This window comes from Lagenorhynchus albirostris, chromosome 10 (assembly GCF_949774975.1).
Source record: "Lagenorhynchus albirostris chromosome 10, mLagAlb1.1, whole genome shotgun sequence".
NCBI lineage: Eukaryota > Metazoa > Chordata > Mammalia > Artiodactyla > Delphinidae > Lagenorhynchus > Lagenorhynchus albirostris.
In genome coordinates this window covers 75,508,979-75,536,837 of record NC_083104.1, presented here as the reverse complement: position 1 = coordinate 75,536,837, position 27,859 = coordinate 75,508,979, and the positions used below count along the sequence as shown (strand labels likewise).

Here is a 27,859-nt window from a genome sequence, read left to right as displayed (position 1 = left end):
AATCATATATCAATAGCACTTTGCAACACTTAACAACGAGAATTTATGATCAACTGTAATCTATGAAGCAAGTAATTTTCATGAAAGTATCAGATAACCAAGAATAATGTATTAACAGCAACAAGAAGATAGCTCTCTTCTGCAATGTCACTGTTTTAAACACTATGGAGCCTCTGTCTGTAGTTATGACATACATTATTTAAGCATTTGAAAATTTCTGATTTGGAAAAAGTTTTATGAATATAAGAATATAACTTCCTAAATGGCACAAAAAATTACTAAGTAATTTATCTATTTTACTTGAACAGTGAGTCTTAACCCAAGTATGAAAAAGAATCACTTATTTTTAAAAGACCAGATGCCAGGCTCAACTGAACACTCCCAACCCCAACCAGAAATATTCTCAGGAACGAAACTCCTTAGAGAAATGTTTACATTCACAAATAATGAGGCTTATTATTATTTAATAATAATAAGTTATGAAGTTATTTAATAATATTAATAATTTTAAAAATGTATAATTTCTTCTAAGGATGCTAAGAGGTCTTAAGTAAAAATAATTTTTTAAAGAGTAAACTATTTACTATCAAAATTTACTTGACAGCAGTACATGCAATATCATAGCTAGAAAAGGTTCTTTTTTCTGTTTAAAATATTAAAAAAAATTTTTTCATCTCATCACAGTTACAAAGGAAAATTTAATAAGTTATTCATCCAACAGGCACTATGTACAAGTCATGGTGTTAACTGATAGGAAAATATTCAAATTTGCACATGAGAAGTCTCTGTCCTTGAATAAAACAATCTAAAGAAGAAAACAAACAATGAGCAGATAGTTACAATACAATGTGAGAGGTGTTATAGCAAAAGTGTGAACAAAATGCTGTAGGAGCACAAAGGAAAGGCATATACGAATCAAAAAACGCTCCCCTAAAAGCAAATGGCAAAAGAGCTGGACAGTTAAGGCTAAATGAGAGTTTACCAGACGCAAAGCATGTGAAAAATGTGATACCATAAAAATAAAGGACTTATTAATGGAATATATAGCTGAAATACGAGGTGCCTAGAATACATGCTATTTAAGAGAGAAATATAAGGCGGTAAATATGAAGAGTTTAGAATTTTTAGCAGACTTAAGGAGGCACCAAAGGATTGAGAGTTCTTCAAACCAGGTGTGATGGAAATACGTAGAACAAACTGGAACGGGTACAACTAAGGGAACATCATCAAACTGTTAACTATACCTGAAATCCCAAATTGACAGCAATTGGGTAGTTAGGGTAAATAACTCTATAAAATTCCTATTAATTAAGGAATTCTTAAAAGGCAGGGTAGTATAGTGGTAAAGAGCACCGACTCAAAAACAAATGAACATATGAACTTGCACAAAAATACCTGAAACAAGATCACCTAACCCACATGCTCATCTACACGTAATCTTGACAGTCCTCCCACCGATTAAGTGGCAGGCTTTGTCCCCACTCCCTTCAATCTTGCTGGCTTATGACTTTCTTGTAATCAACAGAATGTGGTGAAAGTGATACTATCACTTTCAAGGTTGGATTATAAAAGGCTATCACTGTGTTCACTGAAATGCTTACACTTAGAGCCCTGAACTGCCATGTAATAAGTCCTCCTATCCTGAGACACCTGAGAGCCCAATACAGTGAGAAAGCCAAGCCAAATGGAGAGGCTACATAATGGCTTTCCATAGGGAGTCCTGGGCTTTGAGGCTTCTAGACACTAGACATGTCAGTGAAGGAGCCTTCCTATGATTCTACCAGTACCCAACTGTGAACCTTTCCAGTTGAGGCCCCCAGACACCACAGAGCAGAGACAAGCCATCCCTCTGTGCCCTATCTGAATTCTGGACCCACACAACTAACAAACCTAATGAAACAGTTGTTTTTTGCCACAAAATTTGGAATGGCGTGTCATGCAGCAACAGTAGATAAGCCAATCACTTATCTCTGTGATTCAATCTCTTGTTTGTAAAATAGGGGTAAAAATTCCTATCTCCTTAGGTTGTTTAGAAACTTAAAGGAAATAATAAGTGTGAAACACTTAGAATGGTGCTTCAGACATAACAGAGGCTCGATAAACACTATTATTATTGCCACCTGGTAGAAATAAACCAGAACTGCCTTTTGTCTAAACACATTGGAGTTTAACATAACAAGTGATAAATTACATATTAGCACACAGAATCAATCTCAGTGGCAATACATGATATCAAAACATATACTTTGAAAACGGTATCTTTAGCTGCTAAATAAAACTTTAATATTTCTTTAATGGTAAAAGCAGAGATATGAAAGGTTATTTTTTTTAATATTTTAAAATCTCATTCTAAGATACTAAGATGAGGGAAAGTGCTTTTGGGTTAATATTTGAATGTGATAATTCAAACAAGACAAAACTTTTTAAAACATTCTGCTTTCGTATACCTTTGCTATGCAAAAGGTAAAAAATCCTTCTATTTTTATGGCTTGTACCTAAAGTGAATTAAGAATCAGAGAAAAGGTTTATATTCTTAGCTACTTAGATTATATTAACTTGAGCTAAAAAAAGCTTATTTTATTCTTAAAGTCAACAGATACAAATTCAGTACACAAATACAGGCATAGCAAGGATGAATAAAGCTTTATTTCTACAGATAAGACAGCCTTACTTTAAGTCATTAAAGATCCATTTTAAAGTCTGTATCCTAAAATTAAAAAAAAAATGAAACTGGAAAAATAAATTTAACAAATGAATATTCTTACAAAGCATTTTTCTAATCCCCAGAGCATCAATTCCAATTGCTGCTTTATCTCTAAAACATGTTTTTGCCTTACCTCTTCGCTAATATCAATAGTATCTCCCACTTTCAGCTCCAGTTCATCCTCATTTTGTGGAATGTATTCAAAGAGAACTTTACACTGACGCTTCTTGGTCTCTAAAGGAGGTAACATAAAAAAATTAAGAAAAATCATGAAAACAAATAGCAGCACCTTTATTTACATACTATGCTTATCGTCATAGGATCTGCTTGTATGAATAAAAACAGTACGTGGAAGCACTCTCAACAGCTAACCACAATCTACTCTGGCTGGCTTTCCACCTTGTCCCCACGCTACTATCTCTTCATCCTAAAATAAATTCACACCAACTACAAATAAGGTGGGCTCCCAGCAGTGAAATCTATTTATGTATCTGATCCCACTGATTATACAAAAGTAAAATATCCACTGCTAATTTTGAGACTGGAAACAGAGACAATAAAAGACACTGTTGGCACAACAAATTTATCACAGTCAAGTCCTCCAAGCCAGTGATTTCCAGACTACTTCCTGATCAAAGCTACGGATACTTCAAATGCACTAATTTAAGAGTAGCTGTGTCGAAAAAAAAAGACAAAATGCACAAATCTCAAATGTATTTTATCTTCTTTAAGCTCTATTTTCTGACATAAAAATCAAACTCAGGTGAAGGTAAAAATAATTTTACTTTAGCTTTTCAAACAAGCTTTATTTATTCAGACAAGTAATGTTTAGGAAATGTAGGCCTTTAAAAAATGTAACGATTCTTTTTAATGAGTATGAGTATCTTTTTAAATGATTTAAAGTGAAGAAAGAGTATTAATTAGCCTCCCGCCCCCAAGCACATATATCAATTAGCTTTGAACAACCTAGTTATATTTTTTTCTGTGAAAACACTGCAATTTTATTGATATACTGCAAAAGACATTCACACCAAAATTTACTAAGTATGTGAGCAATTTTAGAAGCATAGAGACGAAAGTATTTTTACCATGCATTTCAGAAATTTCCCCAAAACGTGAAATCAGTACATATTAATAGTACAGAACAAAAAAAGTAATTCGTAATTGTTTACATTTCACAAGCTAGTGTCCTATGTCTTACAAAATGCTATTCAGAACTTCAAATAATAGTAAATGTAAATGTCTGAAAAAAGAAATTGAAATTTAAACATGTACCCTCCTCTGCCCAATACTTTCATTTAAGCTGTTAGTGAACCACACAAGAGAATCAGTATTATATCTTCTCTGAGAGCAGGTCCCCCACCATTTGTATGTGGGCAACACACATTTGTGCAGCTCTTTTGCTTGCTATTATTATGTGCAATGTTTTATGAAAGAGACAATACAACTGAGCACACACTGCAGGTGGCTAACAATCTCAGGGAAAGCCAGTGCAGCTCAGGAGGCCTGGCTGCCAAGCCAAAGCCCCCCCACCAGTGGAAGCAAAAGTTGTATCTACAGAAATGGACACCGGATGAGGACATTAAAAGAGCTTTGCAGAATCAGAACCTTTGCCAGCAAAGACACCAGAACTTCACACTTCCCAAAGAGCCTGCCCTATTTAGCCAAGAAAAAGGAAAATCACTCCCTGTACACTTCATGTGCCAATCGGACACCTGCCAGTTAACCCACGGGAGTCACGGCAGCAGCAAGGATGCGCTCCTGGCAGCTGTCCAGGCTGGATGCCACGTCCTCCCACCAGAGGACAGCGGCCTGACCCCGCCCAGCAGCGCTCTGGGCCCCTGAGGCCAGGTGAGGCCCCACAAGGAGCCGAACGTCTATTTTACAGATGAGGAAACTGACAGCCAGAGGGTGATCCACGCCTGCTCACGGGACACAACAGTTGACAACAGAGTTTACCTCTCATTTAGGTGGCAGTTTATACCTGGGACATACACAAACTTGGGCACCTGTGCTTTCTGATGTATAAAAAGAATAAAGATCTTGGGGGCAGTCCCAACAGTCATGTCCTATCAATGCTCTCTTTTCCACTTAAAACCTAGTTATAGTCTAATCAAAAGCTTTGTTTTTGTTGTTTTTCCTTTCACACTAGCATAATTCTCCAGAGTGTCTTCTTCCAAAATAGTATGCAAAATTATCTGCAAAGGAATTTTTCATTTTTCAAAGGAAAATCCACATTGGATAAAAACATCTAAACATTCCCTACTATTGCTATAAAATGTGAGTCATTTATTTAAAAAAGAAAAAGTTTTCATATGATTCCATATTTTTATATGGTTCACTCATAAGTTAAGGCAAGTGCCTATATTAAACTTATCTATTAATTGGCAACACAATTAAAGGAATATGGAGATTCTTCACATTTCAAATGGCACATACAATGTCTACCCATACATATTGGTCAATAAATATTTACTGAATTTCTAAAATGTATCAGACCCTTTACCAAGCAGAAAAGAAAACGCATGTAAGAGTAGAACTGTCAATAAAAGAATACGCAAAATTCAATTTTTTTAAATAACTATAACGACTATTTTCTTAAGTAAACTCCATATAGCTTTTCGGATCTACAAAGAAATTAATGATAAAGTTTTTTTTGTGTGTGTGGTACGCGGGCCTCTCACTGTTGTGACCTCTCCCGTTGCAGAGCACAGGCTCAGCAGCCATGGCTCACGGGCCCAGCCTCACCCCGGCATGTGGGATCTTCCCGGACCGGGGCACGAACCCGTGTCCCCTGCATCAGCAGGCGGACTCTCAACCACTGCGCCACCAGGGAAGCCCTCAAGTTTTTTTGTTTTAATCAGTATTTTATAAATAAACCCATTAACAAGGAAGAGGATAAACAAAGTACAACAAAGACAGGGACATATTTTCGTCTTTTATGTACCAGTACCACTCCAAGTCCTTCACAAACATCTCCCACACAAAAGGTCATAAAAACTTGTTATACATATCATTTTACCAATGAGAAACAGGAACTCAGCAGTAATTGTCAAAAACTGCAAGAAAGAGGCAAAACTAGAAGACACTCACTTCTGACTCCTAAGCCTTTTATCTTCCCACTGTATCAGGCTGTCTCCTTTACAGATTAGAGTGCTTTAACAAAGCTCATGTACTCTAGTCACGTTGGATCCTTACTCCCTGAAAATACCATGGACTTACTTATCTCCATGGGTCTTCCAAGGGCTGCAATTCTAACTAGAATAGAAGGCCATACTCCCCAATCTTTACGTAAATGATATGTCCTACCTAAAGAAGAGCTTAAATACACCTTGCTCAATGACTCCAGTATAGAACTGCCCTTTCATTTGAATCTTAACTGCACATTATATATATCTCTAGTATGGTTCTTAATAGTATAAAACACTGTAATAATAATTACAAACATTTATCGAGCACTTCTTATAATATTTACTTAACGTGTTAATACCTCTAAAACCCTATGAGGTATAATCATTACTATCACCCCTGTAGTACAGTAACTTGATGTTTTCCTCTGTTAAACTGTGAGTTTTGAATCATTATCCACACCCAGCTTTATTTGGCAGATTTGACTGTCCACACTAACATTGCTCTTATGGTCTTCATACCCACAGGTATTATGGTATTCAACATGTAAATGTCAAATAACTTCAGAAAAACCTTTTAGAAATATTTTATATTTTTTGAAAAACAAAACCAAATTGTGTGAAATTACACACTAAAGTGACCTTCCTTGCTGTTTCTACTAAAACAGAAAATCCTGTATTTTCAAATGTAGGTCATCAAAAATGGCAAGTATTTCATGGTTCTAAAAAATAGATCTAAATATTCAGATCAAACAGAGTTCTTAAACTGTGGAACTATTTCTTATTGAAGAATATTGTTTTAATTTTTCCAGCAAATGCTAAAATAAAAAGCATACCACACTCAGAAGCTGGGAGGTTGAATGCTAAAATTTCAGAGATAGCAACAAAAAGATTTCTGATCCATTTTTGGTTTCATTTGGTTCTGGAAAGTATACCTTCAGATTTTATTATAGCATTTAAAATTTTCTAATATAAAAAAAGTATTTTTTTATCAATTTTGTTCTCCAGTAAGCAAAGATAATCATCAAGAGTTAAGAAACATTAAGACTGAGCCATTTGTTACATGGCTGAATCTTCTTTAATATTTTTTTCTTATCCTCAGCAATAAAATAATCATATTACTTAGGCCATTAAGTGAAAAATTCAAGCTATTCAAGATTCTAGCTATACTGCTGAGATATACCACTTAAGATAATCAAAGTCTTAGAAAACATGATCATACAGTCACGAATAAAAAAAAACTCATGTGCTTAGGGATGAAGTATCATGTCTACAACATACTTTCAACTGATTTAGTTTAAAAATGTATTTATACATGTATATAGAGATAAAGTCAATATAACGAAATGTTAACAGCAAGCTTAGGTGAAGAATATACCATGTTTACTGTACAATTATTATTTCAACTTTTCTGTAAGATTTTAAGTTTTTCAAAATAAAATACAAAATCAAAACACCCTACCCCATTCATTTATTTGAGAGGCCACAGCTGGGGAGGAGTCATTTGAGTGAGTCATTTCCCCTTATAAGTCAGAATATTTTAATGTCAAAGAGCAGAGCCTGAAATAATATGCCCCCCCTTTTTGTAATGTATGCTGTAAAGATGTATAGTCAGTGACCATATTTTGATGATATTCAGAACTTTAATTATCTTCTTCAAAAATGACTCAGAATTGGGAGGCATGCTACCAATTGTTCTCTGAGAATGAGACACTGTGCAGATTAGCATTTTAGTCAACTAATTTTTCATGTATCATTTCTTTCTGTATAACTACTAGTGATCTATCAGTATCAATCTAAATGTATCTTTTACATTCAAAATAATTATTAACTAGGTGAAAAATCACTTTTGTAGCATGAGTTCCCACTAGTAAGGAATACAAAGTTACAAGCACTGATGTCTTCCCTCACACATGCCTTAAGTAGATTCATATCTGGCATCAATTTTTTTCCAAATGTAAAGTGAAATATCTACTAATATTCCACACTGTATGTTATATAGAATTGTGATGCTGAAAGATGTCATTTATTTAGTGCAAGTAAACTACACCATTATCTTTGTGCCTGATTTTACAAGGGTCTCAGCAGTAATGTCATTTGTACATGTTTTTGCTATGAGAAGTGTAAATTGGTTCTTTTCTGTAACTTTAGCAACTTATTGCAATCAACTTTATCCTGGAAAATTTTCTGTGCTCACTCTAGAAAATACCTGTCTTACTAAAGAGGATATCATGCTTAACTTACACGCAATAGCAAAAGTTTCAATGGTTTTGTGACTAGACTTTGCAAAAAGGCCAACACTTTTTGGCTTTGGAGACTAGAGAAAAATAGCTAACAATTCCAGTCTCCAGATATCATACTATCTATTTGAACTTCTCCTTTTAGTTGCTTAGACAAAATTCAACCCACATGCAGATTCACCTGTCTTGGCACACAAAGATTTGAAATGAACCTTCACAATGCAGGCTTTATCATTACCAACCTTTAAAATGTTTTTTTTTTTAAATATTAATGGTATTGATTAAAAGGGTATATACTACTATTTAACATTACAATGAACGGCTTTTGAATAACTGATCTATTCCATAAATTAAGGATATGATTCAAACTAACAGTAACAAAAAAAAAAAATCTGATAAAGAAAAAAAAAACATTAGCTGCTTTTCCTGGAAAAGTAATCTGAAAGCAAAAACAACCTGCATCCTGTTTTAAATGTTAGCTAGCACCAAATGACCAATTCAGTCTTTGCAGCACATGTACTTAAAAACAAATTATGGAGGATCCTTAGGAAAAAGCCTAAGCCTCCTGGCACCAACTATATAATGGTTTCTCCTTCTTACAGGAAAATGAATTATGACCAGGGTTCTCAAGGAAGGTAAAATTTAGAGTCCTTTCCCATTAGGAGACAAAATAACCTTGATGTCCTTTGTCCAGCCTCCACTTAAGATAAAATCTGTCCCTTTATAGCTCAGTAAAGCTAAAGAAAGTAGTAAATAAGTTTTACAACAGAGGTCACAAATAACCCTTTTGTGGGTCTAAAATCCTCCTTGTGCATAGAAATTCTATATAGAGATTCACCTGTAGGATATGGAAATACTGTTATCTATCCCCCAATCCCCAAACAGAGTTAAAGAGTCAAGGACAACTAGAACTACTAAACTGCCCACCCTCAGGCAGTACGCTGACAGCAGTATGGGTAATATCTAAATATTGTTTGTACATTGCATTTACTGGGAAACAAAGAACACCTATAACCCTTTATTGGTCTGTCTCAGTGTCATGAAACCTTTTTTTTTTCATAAAAAAAATCTGTTTTCATTTTATGAAAATAATCAAAGGGTGATATAACCCAGAAAGTGGACGTTTCCCCAAATTCATAGACAGTAGCATAGAAAGTAACAGGTTGAGATATGAGGACAATATAAAAATCATAAATAGTCTTACATTTGTGAAAGGTATGTAAACAAAATTTCTTTATATTATAGACTACTTGGCACATAAGGCATTTTAGTACCAACATCAAGCACAAGGGACCACAACATCAAAGACACTGATCGAAGATAAATGTGGTTAAATACTCATTTATAACTTATTAAATCAAATTGAACATAGTAGTCAGTATTCAGTCTCTCAAGGGGCTTCAGGTTTACTATGTTAAAACACTATCCGCTCCCATAAATGTAGTACTTCTTTGTATATGTTTAATGCTTTTTTGAGTAACAGTCTTTCCAAGACTAAGTTTTTGAGAACAGCAATATTACCAGTTTTTTTTTCTTACAACTTTCTCACCAGCAGTAAAATAAAACTCAAGAGTTTAAGTGATCAAAGGTTGTAAGACAGACTCAAATTCATGTCCAATTTTAAACATGGTGCTCTCTCTCTATGCTAAACTGTTCTCTTAACATATTTACACTGAATACTTAAAAAGCACTCTGCTGGGCCAGCCACCTTGGAAAACTGAATGTACATGTTCAGATGGCTAACCACTAAAGAAAACGTTTTATCAAATGCTTACATCTATACTGCTTAAGGACGAGCAGACATTTTAGCATCCCATTAAATACATGATATTAAAGTAAATTTAAGGCAAAGTGTTAACTATTTAATAGAGTGTGTAAGACTAATAAGAAAACAATGCCTTATATCTTAATTTACAATCCCTACAGACGGCTGTCAGCAGCTCATGCTGGATTACCAGATGAAGACTGAATACATGGGCCAATAAGTAGTAACATGAGAATAAGCAGGAAGTTTTTGTATTCTGTTACAAAAGGTTGAGCTAATTTTTCTTACTATAACTTATGGACTGTTATAAAACAACGTTCTATTTTGATTTAAATAAACAGGAAAAAAATTATTTACATACTCTTCTTAATGTTTTTGGTTTGTGGATGTGGCTGAATTCCTCCGGCTAGAAGTCCATAGGTGCTTATTCGTTGTACAAGACTTGCTACATTCCCTTGCCTTTCCCGTTTGATGGGCAAATTGTCATCCTTGGATTCTGTCTCTCTCTTAATTTCCTACAAAAGGGGAAATCAGCAAATAGGCAAATTAAGTTGTATTTTATTAAATTCTCAAATGTAAAATACCAAACAGTGATTATTATATAAAACATAATATCAACAGTTTTCAACCTTTTTCTCTGCCCACACATATCTAAAGAATATAACACACTTTGGTAACAATGACTTATTAGGAGTTTAAGTCTTATCAGAACTAGAGATAGAGGTAAACAAAGTGAGGCTGAAACACCACCTCTATCCCAACACACAAAGAAACCCTGCAATCATGAACAAACAATAAGACAAACAATAATTCTAAGTCAGGGAACTGGGCAAACTTTTTCTATAATGGGCTAGTTAGTAAAATATGGATTTGCAAGCCATACAATCTCTGTTGCAACAATGAACTCTGCCATTTGTAGTGCAAAAGCAGTCATATACTTGAATGAATGAACAGAGCTATGCTCCAACAAAATTTTATTTATGAACACTAAAATTTCAATTTCGTATAATTTTTCACATGTCATTAAATACTGTTCTTCACTCAAATTTTTCCAACTATTTGTATAATTCCTAGCTAGCATTCTCAGCTCATGGACACTATAAAAACAGGTGGTGTTTAGATTTGGCCCATGGGCTGTAGTTTGATAAACCCTAAGTCATAGGTCTAACAAAAGATAGGTGAATCTTCATGAAAAGAAGTATGAAGTTTTATTGGAAGACATAAAAGAAGACATATGAAAGAGAAGTCATGCCATGTTCAGTGACTGAAAACTCATTATCATAAAGATAGCATTTTCTCTTAAAACTGATGCAATGCAACTGAATAAATATATCACAGATTTGGGAGAGCAATTAAATAAACTGGTTCTAAATTTGTAGAGAAGAACAAAAGACCAAGAACACCCAAAATACTTCAGTGAAAAGAAAGTGAGGGGACTTTTTTTTTAACCAAGATATAAAGAAAAACTGTATGATACCATAAATTAGTGTGTACTGGCATATAAACAGACATACTGATAATGAAACAAAATAAAGAGTCCATAAACAGACAAACTTGATTTACAACAGGCAAAAAGTGAGGGGAAAAAACTGAATCTTAAAACACATGGTGCTTATAATGCTCCACATTTAGGGAGTAGGGAGTGAAACTGGATTCCTACTTCACACATTTGATATTAAAATTAACAGTTTCTGTTCATTAAAAGTAACCATGGAAAATAAAGCAAATCACTAACCAGGAGGTATTTTTCACATATAAAGTTAACAAAGAATCTGTATCTCCAGGTGTTTATGTCTACTGCAATGTTAACTAGTTGTTACTCTCTAGCTGGTAGGATTTCAGATTACTTTGACTTCTTTATACTGTTCAGAAGTGTTTGATGCTTGCTTTGTTTGTGTTTTTTAACAAGGCATATCATTTTGCAAACAGAAAAAGTTTTCCATTTTGGGAAAACTGTTAAGTTGGTGAAAAATTCTGAAAATTATTAAAGTACAAATCATAGAAGACACACAAAACATTTCACACTATAGTGACTGCTTCATTTTTATTGATAAGGTACTTAAGGAAAAACACTTCAATTTGCTATTAATACATGACACACCATATGAAAATCTCACAGTTTTCAGACTGCACTAAGTATTTTTCAATCTAATGAAAATATGAAATCTATGTAAAAACTGGTAGTTACAACCTCAACATGCCAAGGAGTATTCATTTTGGATTCTCCTGAACATCTCATGAGCCACCTACATTTTATTTATTTATTTTTAACATCTTTATTGGAGTATAATTGCTTTACGATGCTGTGTTAGTTTCTGCCGTACAGCAAAGTGAATCAGCTATATGTACACATATATCCCCAAATCCCTGCCGTCTTGTGTCTCCCACCTTCCCTATCCCAACCCTCTAGGTGGTCACAAAGCACGGAGCTGATCTCCCTGTGCTATGTGGCTGTTTTCCACTAGCTATCTGTTTTACATTTGGTAGTATATATATGTCCATGCCACTCTCTCACTTCGTCCTAGTTTACCCTTCCCCCTCCCTGTGTCCTCAAGTCCATTCTCTATGTCTGCGTCTTTATTCCTGTCTTGCCCCTAGGTTCTTCAGAAACTTTTTTTTTGATTCTATATATATGTGTTAGCATACAGTATTTGTTTCTCTCTTTCTGACTTACTTCACTCTGATGACAGACTCTAGGTCCATCCACCTCACTACAAATGACTCAATTCCATTTCTTTTTATGGCTGAGTAATATTCCATTGTATATATGTGCCACATCTTCTTTATCCATCCATCTGTTGATGGGCACTTAGGTTGCTTCCATGTCCTGGCTATTGTAAACAGAGCTGCAATGAACATTGTGATACTTGACTCTTTTTGAATTATGGTTTTCTCAGGGTATATGCCCTCTTGCACTGTTGGTGGGAATGTAAAGTGATACAGCCACCATGGAGAACAGTATGGAGGTTCCTTAAAAAACTAAAAATAGAACTACCATACGGCCCAGCAATCCCACTACTGGGCTACCTACATTTTAAAAAGATTAAATGAAAACTAAAAAAGCTGAAAGCTATTGGTACAGGAGACCAAGAACTTGGCTTGATATTCAAATCTTATTCCTCTAGGAAAAGAATTCCAATCTGACCAAATGTGAGACAGCAGACAGGTTCAAGAGACAAGATGACCTGGGTATAAATCTTGGTTCTATCCTGTTGGCTAGCTAAATAACTAGATATTTGTGTTATCTTTTAATAAAATTAACCACATAAACAAGTATGATATATTAATACAATGACAATGTCTCCCACTTCTAAAAATATTAATTTACAACATATTGCTCAAGATCTAGAAACATTTTGAGGACCTTCAATATTCACTGAGACATAATCAAATCCATAAATATTAGGTATAATAAATCTTCTGAGGACAAAAAACACAAAAGGGGAAGGAAAACAAAATTAAAATATATACAGTCTACACTGAATAGGGAAAACTCAGGTTTACAGCCTTCCAAATACATAGTGCCAACTACGATGTTATCAAAAGTATCAAGCGACTTTCAGCTCTAAGCAAACTTACAAATAGGGTAAAGCCTGCTTTAGGCTCCACCCACTCCGCCTCTGGAACCTCTCCCTGCTACAAACTACTACCACCAGATACACACACACACACACACACACACACACACACACACACACACACTCTCTCTCTCTCTCTCTCTCTCTCTCTCTCTCTCTCTCTCTCTCTCTCTCTCTCTCTCTCTCTGTCTCATCAACCTATTCTCTTCCCTCGTTCCTGGACACATAGTATCTCCAAATTACTCTTTGGCTATCATCTTAAATAGCAATTATATTGAGTACCTATGAAGTGTTACTAAGGCTTCCAGTGTTTCTTCCTTCTTCTGCCCTTTGTTTCCTTTTACCTAGTCAGCCAGTAAATAAAATACATATTAACATTATAGCATCTCTTTCCTACAAACTTTGCTTCCTTTACTGACTTTGACAATGACTCCAGGAGATGCAGTAAAAGAGGTGTCTTCACTTGAGAAAGTATCATGTATTGAGAAAGCAAACTCAAAAAAACTAAATCTCATTCTACAAATGAGGGAAGCCTCCTACACAACAGGTAATGTCAATACAAAATTGGCCAAGAAAAAAATACATTGTGGATAATCTCCATATAGGTAAGAATGTACTATATTGATTTGCTTGGTTTCATAAGGATAAGAAAGTAGGATAAGGAGTATGAAGTAGCAAATTAAAGGAAAAGACAAAAAATATAAGCAAATGAGGGGTAGCTTTAAAAAGGCTGGAGAAGATATAGTTAACTCTCCATCTACTAAGGTAATCAAATATACTTAATTCTGATTACACTAACCAAAAACAGATAAAAGGTTAATCAATAAGATTCACAAACCACTCCTTCATGTTGAAATGTATCTATTTTACAATTTGGTTATTTGATCATGGCCAGTACATGACCATGACCTGAAAATAGAAAGCAATTACCCTCTACAACCTAGAAGCAAAGGTCACAAAGAATAATAAAAACCAGATTAGATGGCAAGAGCTTCCTTTTACTTCTCAAATGGAATAGACAGATATCTTAATCACCAAATCCCTAAACAGAGTTACAGTCCTGCTTATGCTAATTAAAATCTGAGGAATACAGTAGTCCCTCCTTATCCACAGGGTCCCAAGACCCGCAGTGGATGCCTGGAAATGCAGACAGTACTGAGTCTTACGTATACTGTGGTTTTTCCTATATATACATACCTAAGATAAAGTTTAATTTATAAATTAGACACAGTAAGAGATTAACAACTGATAATAAAATAGAACAATTATAACAATATACTCTAATAAAAGTTATGTGAATGTCATTTCTGTCTCTCTTTCGAAAAATCTTACAAATATAATGCCTTTTCCATCTTAACTAAGCATCTATCACACACCGTGACCATAACTTTTCCAGTTTGAGGTGAGACAGCAAAACTAGTATGAATTCCTTTTTTCTTCTTCACAATTTCACAGACAGAAGATTCATTCTTACCATAGATCTTAGCAACCTCAGCACATGATTTTTTTTTTCTTTCCTTATTAAACTTTCATCTTTTCACTTAAAGGAAGCACTTTACGGCTTCCGTTCACATACCTGAAAGGTCAGCATCACTACTCTTAAGCTTTGGGGCCATTATTAAGTAAAATAAGGGTTACCTGAATGTAAGCACTGCAATACTGTGACAGTTGATCTGATAATCAAGAGGGCTACTACTAAGTGATGGGTAGGATATGCTGGACAAAGGGATGATTCACATCCTAGGCAGAAGGGCACGCAATTTAAAACTTATGAATTGTTTATTTCTGGAATTTTCTGTTTTAATATTTTTGGGCCACAGTTGACTGTGGGTAACTGAGACTTCAGAAAGCAAAACCATGGATGGGTGGGGGGGGAACTACACTTATTTTTAATTTAACATTCAGGATTTCCAGAAGTGTTATATAAAACTAGTGCTTCCACTTTACAGAAGCATAAATCAGAAGATATGGAAGAGTGATATTACTAAAGAAAAGAAAAATAAGCAGGATTAAATATTTATATGATACATGTCCACTGTTTTAGCTTTGACTGAGTCAATACTGGACCCACAATTGAAAAATTAGGTTTCCAACATAACAAAGTGGTTTACCTCATTCCCAAAATTTTCATTTTGTTTTTTGGAATATAAGTGATAGTATATAAGGTATGATCCAGAGGAACTACCTTGAGTCATTAGATTTTCGTTTTCATTACAATTAAATTAAATAGATATCCACAAAAAACCCTTAAGTCTAAAGAAAAATGACCAACAGGAGAAAATCTCCATAATATGAAATCAATATGTACCTTCTGAGTGCCAACATATCAAAATTTGCAAGGAAAACAATGACAGATATAATATACCAGGGCTATTTTGCAAGTTTCTCAACTTATTCTCTCCCTCAAATATGCTATTCTCCACATAATTGCTGTCTCTCTAATTTTAACAAAGGGCCTCCCTATTTCAGCAGCCCCTCCCCAATTTGGAAAAGGCAAAAATAGGAAAGGAGGGGGGAGTTATGCACATTCATTGTCAATGGCATCCTACTCCTTTCCTTTTTCTGTCACAAGAATGTTAATGAGAGCCAAGTGAAGTAGAGTGGGAAAAACACTAAATAAAGAACCCTTCTCTTAACCATATTCTTTCAGACACACAACACTTACTGACGTGGACTGAAAATGCCCCCAAAGTTTATGATGGTCATACTTTTTATACTAGTTTTGGTAATTCAAGAATGTTATTTGAGCTTTCAGCCCTAGGATGAAAGAGTTTTAGGATAAGAACTGCAGGGAATGAGGGCTAGAGTACCTATGACTCAAAAGACATCAGGCCTACATGGAGACCCTTCTCTCAAAGCTGCTAGACTCCTTGAGGTCACAGATGACACTGACAAGCAGGTAATGAGTACTGATCCACAAAGCAAAACCAGGAGATATCCCAGAAGTCTAGCTTCTGACACTCAAGCTTTCCTGGTTTAAATTATTTCTACAACTTAAACTATCTTAGCAGAAAGAAATTTATTAACTCTTTAAGGGCAAAAATTAAAATTTAACTTTCCAGGTAAGTCCAAGGTAAACATTAACATGAGGTATATAATAATGCCTCGAATTTAAAGTTGTGGTATGAAAAACAGGATGTAAAGGGAGGAGGGGGTACAAATAATTCAGTTTAAACCATTTTCTAGGGGCTTCCCTGGTGGCGCAGTGGTTGAGGGTCCGCCTGCCGATGTAGGAGACACAGGTTCGTGCCTCAGTCCGGGAAGATCCCACATGCCACGGAGCGGCTGGGCCCGTGAGCCATGGCCGCTGAGCCTGCGCGTCCGGAGCCTGTGCTCCGCAACGGGAGAGGCCACAGCAGTGAGAGGCCCGCGTACCACAAAAAAAAAAAAAAAAAAAAAAAAGCCTGAAACACATTATCAAGCTCTGAGAACTCTTCAAAAGGGACCAAAATTCCACTTTAAATTTAAAAATATAAGGAACAGCAATTCACTTACCAGCACCTGCGACATCTTCTGTAAACATACTCACTTATTTTTTAAAGCACTAAAGTAAAAACACTGTAACAGTAACAGATCATATAATAACCTGTAGCACCTCCAAAATCAGTATGAAGCTCATAAAAAAGCTGCTTCAAAGCTCAAACATTGGGCTTCCCTGGTGGCACAGTGGTTAAGAATCTGCCTGCCAATGCGGGGGACACAGGTTCGAGCCCTGGTCCAGGAAGATCCCACATGCCACAGAATAACTAAACCCGTGCACCACAACTACTGAGCCTGTGCTCTACAGCCTGCAAGCCACAACTACTGAGCCCGCATGCTGCAACTACTGAAGCCCCTGCGCCTAGAGCCCGTGCTCTGCAACAAGAGAAGCCACCACAATGAGAAGCCCGCGCACCGCAATGAAGAGTAGCCCCTGCTCGCCGCAACTAGAGAAAGCCCGTGCACAGCAACGAAGACCCAACGACCCAACACAGCCATAAATAAATAAATAGATAGATAAATGAATGAATGAATGAATGAATGATTGAATCCTGTGAAGCAACAGCTAGGAATTTAACTGAGAATGCTTACCTTAACAAAATTATCAGGAAACATTCCTCGTCTCCCATTTAGTTCTCCTTCTAGCCATCCTTCCTCCTGTAGTTTTCTCACGTTCCTGATGATTTCCCCAACTCGAATAGTTAACTCATCATCATGTACAGCATCATAGTCATACTCCACAATATAGTCAACTAAAAAAAAAAAGAAATAAACATCTAAAGCTTAATTCATGAAATACTATTAACCATGTTAATAAACTTAAAACTAAGGAAACTGTTTAGCAATGATAATTAATATTACAAAGGTACCATCAAAGCTTACCTCTGTTTTAAATATTTGGCTACATCAGCAAATTTCTTGATTGCCTGAGTATAAGGCACAGTACCAGTTTTAAGCAGGAACCTCTACACAACGTGCAATTTACATCGTCACTTATTTTTCCAGTCAGCTAGAGATCCTTTGTGACACACTCTAAAGTGGTTCCCATGATCCCCATCTCTTGATATTCATGTCCTTATGTAATTCTCTCTCCTTAAGTGTGAATATGACCTATGACTGACTTCTAACCAACAGAATATGACAAAGAGGATGGATTTGTATGTGATTACATAAGACTGTAACGTCCACCTTGCTAGGAAACTCTGTCACTTGCTGGCTCTGAAGATGCAAGATGCTTTATTGAGCTGGCCTATGGAGAGGACCGCATGCAAGCAACTGAGGAGGCCTCTGGCTGACAGCCAGCAAAAAACTGAGGCCCTCAGTCCAACAGCCCACAGGGAACTGAATGATGCCAACAACCACGTGAGCTTGGAAGCAGATCCTTCCCCAGTTGAGAACCCAGCCCTGATCAATACACTGACTGCAGCCTTGTGAAGGACTCAGCCATGCCCAGACTGGTGAATCACAAAAACTGTGAGATAATAAATGTATATTGTTTTAAGTTGCTAAGTTTGTGGCAATATTTTTCACAGAACAGTAGAAAATGAATACACCCTGAAATGAAGACTCTTAAGGATCCATTTCACCTCTTTTAAGTATAAGATTTTAGGTTATAATAGGACATCATATACACATAGCATTAACATTTTCACAAGCCATACCTCCATTCATCTTTTCTTCCTCCTATAAAAATGATAAGAAAAAAGAACACTCACACACACACACACACACACACTACAACCAAAAAAAAGGAAAGGGAGTATGGGCAGACACTGCTGGCTGCCAAACCAACAGCCATTCCCACACTGACTCCTCTTCCTTCGTCCTTTCTCACCGAACCTTGATTTTGTTCAGGTATATGGAGACCCTGTCCTTTTACAAATGAGGCTTCTCTCTCAGTCCTAGGGGGTTAAATCTTAACTATTCTAGACCAGCACTTCTCAAACACTAATGTACAATCAAGTCATCCTGTTGACTTGGGAATCTTGCTTAAATGCAGACTGACTAAGTAGGTCCCAGGATACCTAATGCTGCTGGTCAAAGAGGCAAAGGTCTAAAGATAGTTGATTTATAGTTAATTCCATTCATATTCCCTCTCCCTCTCCCTCTCCCTCTCTCTCTCTCTCTCTCTCTCTCTCTCTCACACACACACACACACACACACACACACACACACACACAGAGACTGGTTTTCAAATACACATGTGATGGATCGACTGACCAATACAATGTAAGCAGGGGTTCTGGGAAGGTTTCATTTGACCTTATAAACAAAACACAAGGAAGGAATGTACTCCTGCAGACTCTGGATGTTCTTCAGTGAGAATGTAATGGACAAAACTGCTACAACTAGTTGAGACAAGAAAAACAGCGGATCTGATTAGAAGAGAAGAAAGATGAAAATGGCCTGGATCTTTGCTAGATTCATTAAACTGCTAAGTTAACCAAACCTATATCTCAAATACCTTTAGATTTCTTGTTATAGAAGTAGTTTTTTCTTAACTTTTAAATAAATTCTAGATGGGATTGTATTTGCAGCTGAAAACATCCTAACCTGAGAAGGGAACTAGTGAGAAATTTTTTAAATTTGTGAAAATGGATCCATAACTGATAAAGCCAGAAGCCCAGAGAACTTAAGGAAACTATAACTGAGACATCAAACTGCTCTCCAGAACCCCAGAAAGGCTAGAAATTCAGAAAAGGAGTGCTCATAGGAAATGTAGAACTGAAAACAGGGAAATAAATATCTGTATGGAAGAGCTGACAACCATTATCAACCACAATAACTCTGAGACAATAATGCTGTATAGGCAGGTATTTTTTTCGAAGGTAAAAAACTAAAGGGTTCATCTCAGACACACACACACACACACACACACACACACACACACACAGAATAGTTTGGGGAAACTAGTATAGCTACTATGGAAGAGTGATGGTTTCTTAGAAAAATGACTGACTACTGATTTCCAGAATTTAGAGGTCTCCAGAGCAATGGGCAGCTCCCAACCTACTAATTCTAAAATAAAACTTAAGTCCTACCCACATAAACAGAGTTCCCAACTGGCTTTTTATTTATTGTTTATTCATAAATATGAATAGTACACAATAGTTAATCATGAAAGACCATGATAAATTGAAAAATTACTCCTGGATGAAATACACACCCACTGCTCCCCTTCCAGAATTATTCAGGCTTAAAGTTATTAGGTGTAGAAAAGCATAGTGCGGGGAGAGGCGGCCAAGGTTGGGAAGGAGCCTTGAGAAGGTGTGAGAAGACAGGGGCCAAAAAGAGCAAAGAAGGTATCCAAAGCTGGGGGAGGGGTGGTAGCGATGCTATCAGGGCCAAAGTGGGGTGAGAAGGGTGTCCATCTATGGAGGCCCCCCTAGTGCAGTCTATCAGAACTCTAAGGTAGGGTGAGGAAGGCATTCACGCAGAGGCAACATGATACGGTGTGCCAGCGCCCAGTCACAGTGGTGAGGGCATCCAAGCCGACGGGTAGCTTAACGAGAAGTATCAGAGGCCAAATGGTGTTGGGGGTAGGGCCAGACTTCCATGCCGAGATGTGGGAGGGTGGAGGCGACCTAGAGTGGGGACTAACAGCCCCCACAGAAGAAAAGAGTGTCCATATAAGGGTGGGGTGACAGCAGAGGTGGAAGACTGATTACATCCAGGGGAATTAATCAAATGAGTAAATATATTAAGAATAATGGAAGCCAAGTTTCTCTATGAAAGGGAGTTACAAATATAAAGGGAAAAGCCTTCATTTGATCCTGTGATATTAAATGGGAATGAGAAGTATCATCATGAACTCATGGTTTTCAATACATAGACATTCACATATATATAAAACACACACACACACACTACACACACCCCCCCCACACACAAGCTCTGTCCACTGAAAGGGCCTGAAACTGCAACATTCCAATGGCAATGAGCAAACCTAATGCCGAGATCTTCTAAAAACCATTTTCTACTGAAAGGAACCAGGAATCCTTGGGAAGATAGGCAATTCCAGGGCTAAGGCAGGAAAAGCACAAAATAAGCCTGAAACATGGTGTTGTGGCAGAAAGCAAAGAAGTTCTCAAAAAAAGATAAGGTGATGCCAAAGGACACAGAGAAGTGATATCAGAATGGCTCCTACTCACCAAGTCAGGACAATCTGAGCATCAAAGTAAATAACGACTGTAATAGAATATACCCCACTGAATAAAGTAAGAAACTATACATAAATGTTAACTTCTTAAATTTTATAACTGAATTGTGATTAAGTAGGAGAAGATCCTGATTTGTAGAAAATACTAAAATATTCAGGAGAAAGGCATAAGTCAGGAAAAAATTCTTTGTACTGTACTTTAAACATTTCTACACCTTAATGTTTAAAAATTTAAAAGGATTTAAACATGTACAAATTTTTTATCTTCAAGAGATGTAATTAAGTTCATAAAATCAGAACAAAATGCTATGAAAAAATGAGAAAATAAAAAGCATTTGAAAATGCATCTTCCAAAATGTCTTTTTTTTTTTTTTTTGCAGAGGTGGAGACAAACCCAAAAACCTTTACAAAAAAAGGTAAAGGAAAGAGACATAAAGAAAATATGAAAGCAAATGTGACACAGATGATCAATCCAGACAATCCAACATCCAATTAACAGTTCTAGGGGGGAAAAAAAGAGAAAAATAGAGAATAGACAATGAAATAATACAAGAAAATATTCCAAAGCTATATGAAACATATCTTCAAATACAAAGAGGTCGGTGAGAGTCCAGTACAATGAACAAGTAAAAAAGTAAGTACTCACATCTAGGTGAAATTTCACAACAAAGATAAACATATCCTAGAAAGCTCTCTGAGAGAGTTCCATCTACAAAAGAATGAGAATCATATTAGGAGACTTCTCATTGGCAATACCAGATTCTAGAAGAAGAAAAATAAAAAGGCAAAGCCACTTAAGTACTGAAGGAAAATGAATTCCATACTCAGTCAAATCAACAGACAAGTATAGGTTATAACATTTTCACACAGACAAGGACAAAGAAAATTAACTCCTACATATGCAATTACATGATATTATCCAGTAAGAACCAAAACAGAGGATGCAAAATTCAAGAAATAGTGGAGCCAGGCTTAGAGTGAGAAAAGTTCTAAGATAGCAATTGTGCAACAAATCTAAGGAACAAACAGTCTCGATTAAGCAAGAGACAGAAAGTTCTAGGAGGTATTTGGTGGCAAAAAGAAATGAGAGACAGACTGTGAAATTTTATACTATCCTGAAGAATCTGGAACTCAAAGAGACAATACAGCTAGATAAGGAGAGGAAAAACTAAAGATGATTACAAACTCCTGGAAAGGCAAAGAGCTATACAATGTTGAAAATATAATCATCATATATACTATTTGGCTGCACAGTAAAAAATATTTACATGGTCATAATAAAAATCATAACTAGTTTCTGAGTTAACATTGAAAATCAATCTCTAACAAAATAAAAAGACTAAATTATGGTTACAGAAGAAAATATAAATGTTAACAAGCCTTCGCATTATAGTATAAAGTAAAGATTAGGGAGGTTGATAAAGAGAAGGATAGAGGTACTAATATCTTCACCATACAAAGTGCTAAGTCCAGAAATACTATCTTACTTGCTGAAAAGAAAAATAAGAGTATAACTATATACTCAGGATTTAGAAAGGTAACCAAGAGAGAAATAAAACCATATTGAGATAAATGGAAAATAGATGTGAGATTACAATAAGCTAAATCGTTACCTATCATATCAGAAAGTTAAAAAATGAAAGTATCAAATCAAAAAACAGCTATAGAAACTGGGGAAACTTATTATTTAGAAATACAAAAGCCAAAAAAATTAAAACTGAAAGATAAGATAGTTGAAAGTTGTTTCCCTCTGAAGAATGGGAATAGAAGTAGAGAACAGTGAGGAAAGGAAATGCTGTTTTTTCATTATAAGTCTTCTAATACTTTTGTATTTTTATAGCATATGCAGATATTATTTGGATAGGATTTTTTTTTAAAAAGTACTAAGTATTAAAGTGGCTTGTCCAATATTATTGCAAATATGTTTATAACTCATGATTCTATGTGTTATAATTTAAAAGTTTACTGAGTCAAAGATAATTTATTTCTCCTAAAGAAAATACCATATGGTAAATAAGGTTAAATTCTTGCCCTTTTAAACATTCATAATTAGGCTTGCAATACAATGTTAAATAAGGAAGGTTATAAAACATAGGTATAGTAACAACATATTTTTGTAAAAAAGGAAGAAACAAAAATATGCATAGAAAAATATAAAGAGTTACATTCCAAAATGTTAATGGATGCCTGAAGGGATCTAAGATGCTGTTTGTTATCTCCTTTTCTTTCATCTTTAGTAAAGAATTAAAAAGGGTGGGTAGATTGGGAGTTTGGGATTGACACGTATACACTGCTCTATTTAAAATAGATTAACCAACAAGGACCACTGCACAGAGGCAGGGAACTCTGCTCGGTATTCTGTAGTAACCTAAATGAGATTAAGTATTTGAAAAAGAACTGATACTGAATCACTTTGCAGTATACCTGAAACTAACACAACACTATTAATCAACTATACTCCAATACTTAAAACAAAAAAGAATTAATCTCAGCCAAAAGAGAGGTTAGGAATTGGCCTCATCCTGATCTCTAGGAAGAGTGTTTTTGTTTATTTAAGGACTCTGGAGTTCCTTAGGCACCTCTGTTTACCTGAGGACTTTACAAAACAAGGTCATTATCTTGGGGGCTTCACACTATGCAGCATCTGTTCTACCTCTGGAAGGGCTAGACACTAAAGGTCAGTCACATGGGCAGTCAACTACATCTTCTCTATAAAACTCTGGACACCAAGACTCAAGTGAGCTTCTCTGGTTGGCAATACTCTGCGTGTTGTCATACATCATCACCAGGAGTTAACGCTGTTCAAGACTTCAGAGAGAGAGAATGACATCACACCTGGAACCTGCCTGGACTCTGTCTCATGCTTCTCTCCCCTTGGTCAATTTGCGGTACGCGGGCCTCACTGTTGTGGCCTCCCCCATTGCGGAGCACAGGCTCCAGACACGCAGGCTCAGCAGCCATGGCTCACGGGCCCAGCCGCACCGTGGCATGTGGGATCCTCCCAGACCGGGGCACGAACCCGTGTTACCTGCATCGGCAGGCGGACTCTCAACCACTGCGCCACCAGGGAAGTCCCCCTTGGCCAATTTTAATCTGTATCCTTTTATTATAATAAACCATACCCAAGAGTATAACAGCTTTCAATGAGTTCTGCAAGTCCTTCCAGCAAATTGTCAAACATGAGGGCAGTCGTGGGAACCCCCCAAATCTGCAGTTGTCAGAAGAAAGGGCATTCTTATAAACAATAACCCACACCTTGGCATTTTTCTACAATAAACATATAATAATTGGGTAAAAATAAGTTACTAAAAACACTGATGCTCACTAGACAGTATGTAAAAATTGTATTTACAGAAAAGTTAAAACTGTTTAAATAAAAACTCATTTAATTCATGAGTTTGCTATACAAACTAGCATGCAGGCCATCATTCCAAGAATCAGCACCCTCCATATTGTGCAAACTCAAAAAACTCATTCTTTCATTGAAAACTGGTACATTGCAAAGCAAATTAAACTTTTATATTTCAAACTAAACAAAACTCTCCCACAATTTAAAACAATTGTGTTTGACTGACTAATTCTCTTCACTTTAAGTGCTTGCTTAAAGTGAAGAAATAAATATTGACGAAAAACATTTGGGAGGAAAAAAAAAAAGAAAATGTGTACATCCTGAAAAACACTCTAGGATGTATAAGGTATACAGACCCTTGTCTATCACTAATGGCTCCTTCTACCTGACTCTCTATGAAACCCGTCATTTAAGATTACACATTTTGTTTGTGGATTATTCATCTTTCATTTCAAATGTGACTACCAATGAAAGAGAAAGTAAAATTTAAATTACTTTAGCTACTTAACAGTTTACTTTTATAGTGTGAAGAAAGCAACCCAAATTAATCACATATCATATTTTAGGATTTATGTGATCTGCAGAGTAATAAAGATTTTAAAATATGGCATCAAAAAAGACTCAAAATAAAAGAACACTAGAGATAATTTGGACCAACCCTCACAGGAAGACAACTAAAAAAGCTGGATGCAATATAAAAATCACCTTCTTAGACAGACTAAATTACTAAAAATATATGTTATCAGGTGAAACTGAAGTGAGAACTGGAACCCAGAGAAGTAACTATGATACTGAGGCTACTTTCGCTCTGGAAAGTATTTGCCAATTCTAAAGACATGACAGGCTAAGCAGCACTTTCAGCAGCTTTGCCGTTCTAGGATTTGAGAGTGGAGTTCAGGAACTATCGAGGGTGGTAACTCTGAGAATCTACATGCACACTTTGGGAAAGGACCCTAAATAACTGCACCCAAGCACCGTAGCCCAGTTTAATGTTATGTGGATGACTCAAGAAACCTCATACCATTCAAGTGGTTCAAGACAAAAGAGAAGTAGCCGGAATCCTCTCTGGGAGAAGATAACCTAGACATAAAATTATGTCAAGAAATAGTTTTAGTCTACAACATCCAGAGACAAGGAAACATAACCAGGCATGTAAAATGCAAAAACGTCATAAATAAGTACCTAGAGAAACAAGAAACAACAGAAACATTTCAATGAACTCCATATACTGAACTTACCAGACACAGACTTTAAAACAATAACATTTACCATGTTCAAAGATATAAATTACAGATTGAAAAACTGACACAAAGCTCAGTACTGCAGACAGTGAGAAAACAAACTTGAACCACACAGGTATTCTAGAACTGAGAAGACAATAACCAAAAATAGAAACTCAATGGATGAGTTTAAAAGTATATTACATACAGCTTCAGAAAACTAGCTAAAGGGCGGACAGGTAAATATCAACAGAAACTAACCAAAATGCAGTTAAGAGGGACAAAAATATAGAAAATATAGATGAGAATGTAACAGACATAGAAGATATACTAAAACAGTCTACCATGTTTAATTAGAGTCCCAGAAGGAGAAAATAAAAACTATCTGAAAAGTTAATAGCTATGAACTCAACAAACTGATAAAAGACATCAATCCATGGAGTCAACAAGTCTAAGCAATTCCAAATGGAATAAATAAAAAGAAATCTGCAACTCAACATAGTAAAATTGCAAAATATCAAAAAGGAAACAAATTCTTAAAAGGTTACCAAAGAAGCAACACTGAAATGGGCTTCTCAGCAGCAACAGCAGGAGCCAGAAAGCAGCAGTTTTGTATTTTCAAAATGCAGAAAGAAAATAACTGCAAATCGTGAAGTCTGTACCAGAGAAAATATACTTCAAAACAAAAGCAAAAAGATAAGCATGGGCATCATCAGAAAATCTACAAACAACAAATGCTGGAGAGGGTGTGGAGAAAAGGGAACCCTCTTGCACTGTTGATGGGAATGTAAATTGATACAGCCACTATGGAGAACAGTATGGAAGTTCCTTAAGAAACTAAAAATAGAATTACCATATGACCCAGATATCCCACTACTGGGCATATACCCAGAGAAAACCATAATTCAAAAAGACACATGCACCACAATGTTCATTGCAGCACTATTTACAATAGCCAGGTCATGGAAGCAACCTAAATGCCCACTGACAGACAAATGGATAAAGAAGATGTGGTACATATATACAATGGACTATTACTCAGCCATAAAAAGGAACGAAGTTGGGTCATTTGTAGAGATGTGGATGGATCTAGAGACTCATACAGAGTGAAGTAAGTCAGAAAGAGAAAAACAAATATCGTATATTAACGTATATATGTGGAATCTAGAAAAATGGTACAGATGAACCAGTTTGCAAGGCAGAAATAGAGACACAGATGTAGAACAAACATATGGACACCAAGTGGGGAAAGTGACGGGGGGGGGTGAGATGAACTGAGAGATTGGGACTGACATGTATACACTAACATGTATAAAATAGACAACTAATAAGAACCTGCTGTATACAAAATAAATAAATAAAATAAAATTTAAAAAAAAAAAGACAAGCAAAAAGCAGAGTTTGCCACACTGAAAGAAACTCTGAAGGTGTTTTCTGAGCACAGCAGGAAAAGGGGAACACATCCAATATCCAGAAAGAGATGCACAAAGGAAAGAAGCAAAAGAGTGGTAAATATATAGGTATATAAACACTGAGTAAAATAAGAAAAAATTAACTCAAAATGGATTAAAGACTTAAACTTAAAACTTGAAACCACAAAACTCCTAGAAGAAAACATAGGCAGTAAGCTCCTTGTCATTGGTCCTGGGGATGATTTTTTGGATTTGACATCAAAAGGAAAGGCAACAAAAGGAAAAATAAACAAGCGGAACTACATCAAACTAAAAACTTCTGCACAGAAAGGAACCCATGAACAAAATGAAAAGACGACCTACAGGATGGGAGAATATATTTGCAAATCATATATCTTATAACGGGTTCGTAAGAACTCATACAACTTAATAGCAAAAGAAAAAAAAGAAAAAAACCAGTCTGATTTAAAAATGGACAGAGAATCAGAATAAACATTTTTCCAGAGATTCCATACGGATAGTCAACTGGTAATGAAAAGATACTTAACATCACTAATCATCAGGGAAATGAAAATAAAAACTTCCAGCTATAAAATAAGTAAGTCCTGGGGATGTAATGTACAGCATGGCGACTATAGTTAATAAAACTATATTGCATACTGCAAAGTTGCTAAGACAGTAAATCTTTTAAAAGTTCTCATCACAAAAAAAAAAATTGTAACTATGTATGGTGACGGATGCTAACTAGACTTACTGTGGTGATCATTTCTCAAAACATATAAATTTCAAATCATTATGTTGTACACCTGAAACTAATATACTG

The 27,859-nt window shown here is 35.9% G+C and overlaps 1 protein-coding gene across 2 annotated transcripts in view; it reads right to left on the bottom strand.

The window, feature by feature from the left end:
• The window catches only part of CD2AP (CD2 associated protein), a 106,292-nt gene that overhangs the window by 54,346 nt on the left and 24,087 nt on the right, over positions 1 to 27,859 (bottom strand). For both annotated transcript variants that reach the window (XM_060163061.1, XM_060163063.1), the window contains exons 2-4: positions 17,487 to 17,647; positions 10,199 to 10,352; positions 2,838 to 2,938 (exon numbers count right to left, since the gene is read on the bottom strand). In XM_060163061.1, the coding sequence (XP_060019044.1) occupies positions 2,838 to 2,938; positions 10,199 to 10,352; positions 17,487 to 17,647 (416 nt within the window). The remainder of the gene's footprint in view (positions 1 to 2,837; positions 2,939 to 10,198; positions 10,353 to 17,486; positions 17,648 to 27,859) is intronic.